This window comes from Diceros bicornis, chromosome 19, assembly GCF_020826845.1.
Source record: "Diceros bicornis minor isolate mBicDic1 chromosome 19, mDicBic1.mat.cur, whole genome shotgun sequence".
NCBI lineage: Eukaryota > Metazoa > Chordata > Mammalia > Perissodactyla > Rhinocerotidae > Diceros > Diceros bicornis.
Window position 1 is genome coordinate 49,360,098 of NC_080758.1, and position 7,638 is coordinate 49,367,735.

The 7,638-nt window shown below is 55.6% G+C and overlaps 1 protein-coding gene across 1 annotated transcript; it reads right to left on the minus strand.

The window, feature by feature from the left end:
* Nucleotides 1-3,376: 3,376 nt before the first annotated feature.
* Nucleotides 3,377-7,212, minus strand: THBD (thrombomodulin). The gene has a single exon (XM_058563334.1). The coding sequence runs from the start codon at nt 7,081-7,083 to the stop codon at nt 5,185-5,187; it is 1,899 nt and encodes a 632-aa protein (XP_058419317.1). The 5' UTR covers nt 7,084-7,212; the 3' UTR covers nt 3,377-5,184.
* Nucleotides 7,213-7,638: the final 426 nt, after the last annotated feature.

Below are 7,638 nucleotides of genomic sequence, written 5' to 3' on the forward strand. Positions count from 1 at the left end.
ATGCACTAGCCACCGACTGGGCCTAGCCTGCTCTTCCCAGGGCCTGGTCCTCACGGCCAGCACTTTCTGGGCCAGCAGACCTTAATTCATGTAGTCCCTAATCAACGGACAGTCTCCACTTGGGGCTGGTTCTTCTTTCCCCGGCAGAGAAAAAGGACGATGAGCCAATGGGCACACACTTTCCTGAAGGAGAGTTCCAGAAGGCCCTGCACTTTAGTTGACAGGCCGCCTTCCCTGAGAAGATGAGGATGGCAGCATCCCTGCTTCTGAGTGGGCAGTCTCTGACGTGCAGCCAGCGGGGGAGTTCAGTCACAGGCGGGGTCACAGAAGTGTCTCTGTCTCTGCTGGAGGTGTTAGGTGCCAAGGCCCACCGCCAGCTTGTAATGCCCCAGCGTGGCAGACGGTTGGGCCTGTACAGCATTTTCAGTGAGGATTCTTTTCCCTTCTGCAGGTTCCTCTTTGTGTTGCTAAACTTGAAGGCCCCACGTGGCGCTGATGGGGAGGGGCGGGCGGTGCCGCCTCCCCGAGGCTCCCGGTTCTGCCTGGACTGAAGCCAGTCCTCTCTCTCGCCTCTGGGCCCTGAGAAAGCAAGTAGGCACTTTGGGGTGTGCTCTCCCCTTCTCTGTGGCCTCCCTGGGAGCATAATGGAGGGGTCTCTGCACCTATATCCTGTGACGGGCCTTGTGATCAGGGAGAATAGACCCTGGACGCGGGATTCTACAGCTCCCAAGGGTCTGCTCTCCCCCACATGGACATCTCCCTCCTTGATCTCTGTTGATGCCCCAAATCCCACCGTGACCCTTCCTCCAGGATTGACAGCATCCTTCCAAGTGACTGTACTTTGCCTTGAAAGAATGCTTTCCACTTTCTGCACGACCTGGAACTTGCCCTCAAGACACTCGAGATCTCAATATAACCTTATTCTTGATCCAGTTTTACATCTGCTAATTGGCTGGCACGCGAGCTAACATTTGTGAGCGCCTGCTGTGTGCCGGAAGCTGTGCTAGCTCACCTCGTCTCATCTTCGTGGAAACCCTGCGAGGTGACGCTGCTGGCACCCTGTCTTACAGTCTCAGAACGGTGCCATGGTGCCCTGGTCACGTGACTACCAGGTGTCAGGCTGGGATGCAAATCCAGGGGTATCTGACCCCCACACTCCGTGTTAGCCCTGCTGGACGCTGACAAGGGAAGCTGCGGGTTTCTGCCGGTGGACACATGTAAATAAGTCTAGAAGTCGCTGTTCCTTTCCCAAACAATTTCACTACATGAATTGAACGCTCTTACTAGAACTCCTTGAGTGGTGCACTGGCACCCAGGTTAGAATTCAACATCTTTAGCTGGCATACAGTCCTCTCTGCCCCTCCACTTTTATCTCTCCATTTCCACCTCTTCAGCCTCATCCCGGATCCCCTCCTCCTTGCTCACCATGCTCCTTGCCCTCTGCCAAGACAGTTCCTGGTGCAGGGCCTTTGCACATGCTGTTGCTTCTACCAGGACTGCTCACCCCTGCACTCTGCACTTGACTAAGCCCTGCTGCTCCTTCAGGTCTAGCACTAAGTGTCAGCTCAGCAAAGACGCCTTCTCCAGTCCCCTAATCTAAATCCCGTCCTGTACTGCGCTGTGCTTCCCCTCAGCTCCTATTGCTATTTCTAAGTTAGATACAATTGGGAGGCGATCATTTGTTTTATGTCTGTCACCCCCCCGAGTGTGAGCCTCTCAAGGCAGGGGCTTGTCCCATACCTGTCACCATGCCAGCACAGAGTACCTGCTCAGTGAATATTTGCTGAACTAATCCATGAGAAGGGGTTAGGTCTGGGGGGGCAGAAAAGCCATTTGACTCATAAAATCGAATTCTGATTTCTCCAGAAACACCACCTTGGCCTTCTCCCTCAAGTCCTCATCAGCAAACATGTACCACTAGCTGAAATTTGGGCTTCTCCCTCAGACCTGACGTCCAATAATGTGAACAGAAAGCAGAGAGCATACAGGCTGACTCACAGCCCCTGGTCCATAAAGTCTACCCTGATTTTACACGCTGGAGGATAGTTTTTATACTAAGTGATTTGTTTATGTGGTCCTGGTGTCTTTATCAAAGAAAGGCTATGGTCCTCTAGTTGTTTTGAGAGTTGCAAGTTCAGATGAGGCCTGTAAACAGGGACGCTGATCTCCACGGGACAGGAAGCGAGGGGCTGGGCCCCCACCTCACTAGTGTTCTGGGGTCCAAGATGCCCCAGTAAGGTTCTTGCCTCTGGATCTTGAAAGTGTGTTTTGGTCTTCTTGTGTTCTTAAGAAAATGCCCCTCCTCTGGAGGAAAAAATCCTAAAGCAATGAGCCCTTGAAAGTCAATTTGGTGGCTACATGGGAGCAGACCCTTTTGAACAATGGAAGGCCAGGCAGTCAGGACAAGTTTGTAAGGAATCACTCTCTCCTCTGGACCCCCCAGGACAACTCACCTACACCTACTTTGCCTCCACTCATCTAGTTCTTCCTTCGTATGCACCCACTACGGAATTTGGTTTCTGCCAGTCTACCAAACTCCTCAAGCCACAGCGCTCAACTCGCTATCTCAGTGCACGGCAGCTGCCACCCTCACCCTGCACACACCAGAGCTGTCAGCCGCATCCCAGGATGTTGCACTCTCCAGCTGCACCTTCACAACAGGAACTGCTCAGCTTGAAACTGAGAAATTCAGCATCATCCATGTGTATACAAATATTTGAATATTTGACCAAATTCGATTTTCTTTCCACTTCTGCGTTATGAACACTTTGGGAGCACTGCATATAAAATTCAGCCAGTCTACCAGCCCAGGAAAAGGGGCCCAAGAAATTTGTGTATTAAAAAGACAGTGTTTCTAATCTCCAACAGAAATGAGAATGATTTAACACTGCGTAAGACCTTGGCATGTGGAAACAATTGTTTGAATATGAGCCACAGACTGAGACCCCTCCTGACTGTTGTGTTTGGATAGCTCAGAGAGCAGATAATGCCAAACCATACACAGAATGACACACAGCTGGGATTCTGGAGATGCCCAAGAAAGACTGTTTCTTTAACTCACGCCAACAAATAATCCTATAATGTATTTTAAGACGCATAGACACAAGTCCTGTGCATGAAGTGGTTATGGTTACAAAAGGAAAAAATAAATATTTGTGCACACAGGCATAACGTGAAGTCCTTCTACAGTGAAAACAATGTCCTCTGGAAAGATCTTTGAAAGTCAGAGATGGTGCCATCGGCAGATGGAGCCAGTGAAGGGGTGTGGAGCAGCCTTTAAATGCATCTCAGGGCATTTGCATTGTTGGTGCGCCTGGTTCAATGATGCAAAATGAGGGGTGGGGGAGGGGAGGTGAACAGACACAACCCAAGAACACTCTGTTATTTGTTTATTTTCTACATGTGATGTCATAAGCAAGGGTTTTGCCCGTGTCCTAGTTTATCTGCAATAAATAAATAACTATGTACAAATGTGCTGAGTTTACAAAATAGTAGAAGAAAACCTTTGCATCACAAAAGATACATTATATGATACATTTTTTTCCACACACTAAAGCATGATTTCATCCCTAGCTCAGTTGAACCAAAGAACTTCTCTACCCTGTGCAGCAATGTCTAAAGTTGTGTACCTAGTCTTTCTACCAGAAAGCAAAGCTATAACGTGAAAATTCCTCAGTTTCTTGAGAATAAAGGACCTGGTTTGGCCTACTACTTATTACTGATCCATATTTAATTTGTTCCAGAAAGTTGGAAGCTATCTGGCACAGTTCTCCTCAGGCTGTACTGGGCAGACACCCCCTGCAGACCTTGTTACAATCCAGATTCTCATGCAGCAGGTGGGTGGAGCTGGAGCTCCTGCATTTCTAACCAGCCGCCCCGGCGCGGGGGCAGCCTCTGCTTCTTGTCCCGGGCCCCTGCTCCAAGTGGACAGGGTTAGAAGGCCTCTCTGAAGTGGGAGAAATTCTCCAGGGCCTGATCAAGGTGGGGCCCTAACTGAGCATCCTTCAGGCTCCATCCTCAAGCTCCCAAATCCCACAAAGGAGTAGAGCTGGGCTACAAATCACAACAACAGTAAGAGTCAAAATGGGAATTGGCCTGGATCATGCAGCTCAAAACTGTTTTCAACCGTCTCCTGGGACGTGCTTCTGTCTTCTCTCAATCTAGAGCAATCGAGTGAACGTCTTCAACATTGTCCAAAATAACTAATAATAATAATAATATAAAAAGAAACTGCATAAGAAGCTTAACAATAGTTACTACTTTTCAGTCCAAATCAAAACAACAACAATATAACCCAGCCTCACTGTCTAAAAAATAAAAAACTCCTTGGGGTTGAAATTCTATGACAGTTCAGCCACATTAGTTTAACGAATGCCCCTCACATCTTAACCTCTGTTAAAATGATATTGCTCTGGAAGCCTGAAATTTCAAGAAAAATTAGCAAATCTGGTGCAAAAGCAAATCCCCAACCGCTCTTGTCTTGAGATGTTTTGTCTCTGTTTCACAGGGGAGTCCGCCTAGGCAGACACTAAGAGCAGAGGGGTCTGACACAGGGCGGTGACTCAGGTGGGTTGGCTGAGTTCCTGAGGAGGGAAAATTGGGAGGAATGAGGGGGGAATACAGGGCTGGGCTTCATAAATGCAAGAGGACTGGGAAAAAAATTCACCAAGATAGTATAACTGCCACACGACAAGTGGGAGTATATAAATATAGAGATAGGGAAGGAGAAGGGGGTGGGAGGAGTGGGGAGGGATACACACAAGTAGGGAAAAAGCAAAAGAACAAGATTCTAAATACTCAAAAAATAAATATCTTGGTCATTATTGATGACTTCATTACACTCACTAGTCCACGAGATCACAGTCTGCCCCAAAGGCTGCCAACCATAACGCTCACCCATCCTTGGTGAGGGCACGGGACACTGGAGTCTGTGTCTTCATCATAAAACGGCCATCTCGCCCAGTTGTCCGATGACGTCATGGAAATGGCTGGGGCGCATAGTCCTTCCAATTCCCCCTCCCCAGCCATGCGTGGAATCAGAGAAGAAGGTGGGGACGGTCTTCTCCAGTTCTGATGCCAGCTAAGGTGCTTTGGGGTAGCCAGGGAGTAAGGCTGGGGGCGGGGGGCGGGCACAGAAGGGTGGCAAAGGCCCAGCCCACACCTGGGGCCGGGGAGGGAGGCCCCTCAGAGTTTCTGAGGCGTCCGCTCCGTTCCCACGTGCTGCAGCACCACCTCCTTGGCTGGGGCCCCACACTTGTACTCCAGCTCGGCCCGCAGGGCCCCTTGCTTCTTGCGCAGGTGGCAGAGGAGCGCCAAAAGCGCCACCACCAGAGACAGACTTGCGATGGAGATGCCAATAAGCACGACCGAATGCATGGGTCTTACAGGCGAGGGGCTCGAGGTGGCGCCGGGGGTCGGGCTGACCGGGAGCTCCCCAGAGCCGCCGTCTTCGTCGCCGCCGTTGGTCACCTTGGGGTCACAGTCAGTGGCAGCCTGGCCGGCGAGGGGTGAGTCGGGCCCGCAGATGCACTGGTAGCTGCCAGGGAGGTTGAGGCACGCGTCGGGGCAGTAGCCATTGTTGCATTCGTCGATGTCTGTGCACATGAAGCCCTCGTCCAGGATGTAGCCCTCCGGGCACTGGCATGTAGTTGGGTTGTTGGGGTCGCAGTCAGCTGGGCATGCAGTCTGGTTGCAGAACATCTGGCACCTGTGCGGGTCGTTGGGGGTGGGCGCGAAGCCCTCGGCGCAGACGCAGCGGTAGCCATTTTGACCCACGGGCTGGCACTGGTACTCGCACTGAGTCCCGAAGCATGGGTCCACGGGCTCCACGCACTCGCCGTCCACCAGGTCGTAGCCGGGGTAGCAGTGGCACTGGAAGCCGCCCTGAGTGTTGACACAGCGCTGCGGGCACGGACTGGGCACCAGCGTACAGTCGTCCACGTCCTCGCAATGGTGCTGGTCGGCAGCCAGCTGGTAGCCCGTCTCGCACATGCACGAGTAGGCGCCGGGCACGTCCGGGGTGCGGTAGCAGAAGTGTTCGCAGAGTTGGTCGCACGAGTGCTCCCCAGGCGCGGCGCAGGAGCGCCCGTCGGCCTGCAGGGCGGCGTCGGCCGGGCAGAGGCAGCGCGACGCCCCGGCGCTCCCGTTGCACTTGTGCTGGCAGCCGCCCTGTTCCACGCTGCAGTCCCAGGCGCCGGGCGCCTCCTGGCTCCAGCGCGCCTCGGCCTCTCCGGGCGGCGCCGCGCACTCCAGCTCCACTCCGAAGGGCCCTACAGCGGCGGAGCTACCCACCGGCAGCGCCTGGAAGTCCGCGCCGCGGGCCCCGAACGGGGTGCTGTAGGTGATCGAGACACTGGCGGCCGCCGCGGACTCCACAGCCAGGGGCCTGCAGGAGGCTGCGAAGTGAAACTCGCAGAGGAAGCCATCGGCCTCCGCGGAGCACTGCTGCTCCTCCCAGGCCGGCTCGCCGGGTGCAGCGGCCCCGGCCGCCGAGACTGTGACGCACAGCGGACCGCAGAGAGGTGCCCCGTCGCGGTGGAGCCGCGCCCACCTGCTGTAGCTGGTGCGGTTATCGCCCGTAACCCACTGGAAGCCGCGCAAGGGGCCGAAGTGCCCCGGGTCGCTGCAGCCGGGCGGGAGCTGCAGGCCGATCCAGAAGCGCTGGCTGTCGCCGCCGTCGCCACTCAGTAGCAGAGAGATGACATCAGCCGCCACCGAGGAGCGCACGGTCATCAGGTGGCCCCGCAGGCGCTCGCAGGCCTGGCTGGCGGCGAGGAAGGGCACGGGGCCCCGGAAGAGCGCGAAGCAGTCGTGCTCGACGCACTGGCTGCCGTGGGGCTGCGGTTCCGTGGGCGCCGGGAGCCCCAGGCCAGCGGGGGCCAGCACGCCGAGAAGCAGGACCCGGAGCATGCTGTCCAGGCGCGCCGCGTGCAGGCCCCGGGGAGAGCGCAGGCGCCGCGACGAGGCCGGAGCCCGGCCGGGGCCGAGAGGTGCAGGGCGCAGCCGGCGACAACCCCTCCTGTCTGTCCCAGCACGGACGCGTCCGGACGCGGCGCGCAACCCCGGCAAGGCAGCCTCTGACATGCCAGCGGGCCGGGGCCCGAGTTTATAAGTGCGCGGCCCTCCCTCCCTGGACGTTCGGGAAAAGGAAGGAAGTGCCTGGTGGGAAGGGCTGATGCTGCATTCTCGGATTACTGGGTTCTCCGGACGCCTTGCGCCCGCCCTCGCGCCTGGGATCACCTCGGGGGGATGAGTAAACCCAGCCCGGGCGCTGGTATGTCCCCGGGCGGGGCCGCCAGGCGCAAGCGCGGCGGGAAGACAGCACCTCTGTCGGCAAGGCGACAGTCCCCGCCCCGCCACTCGGGCCCCCACGCGCGCAGCCTGAAAAGAGGCTTAATCCGCAGCCCTTCCTAATTTCCCTGTCCTCTTGCTTTTTCTTCATCAATGTGTTGTTACCACCGATTTCAAGGAAGCCTGGATTGCAGAAGACTAGGAAGAAGAGACCAGGGCGAGGAGGGCTTTGAAGAGGGGCGGGGGAGGTAGTGCCCAGGACCCGCAGGGCTCGGGGAGGAGGTGCCCACCAGGAAGAGGACTTTGGAAGGGGCTGCCTCGGGCGAGGACTTCCCCAAAGACGCTATC

What these genes read in the sequence shown, in the direction of transcription:
- THBD (XM_058563334.1), bottom strand. Translation starts at nt 7,083, where the DNA reads ATGTCAGAGGCTGCCTTGCCGGGGTTGCGCGCCGCGTCCGGACGCGTC.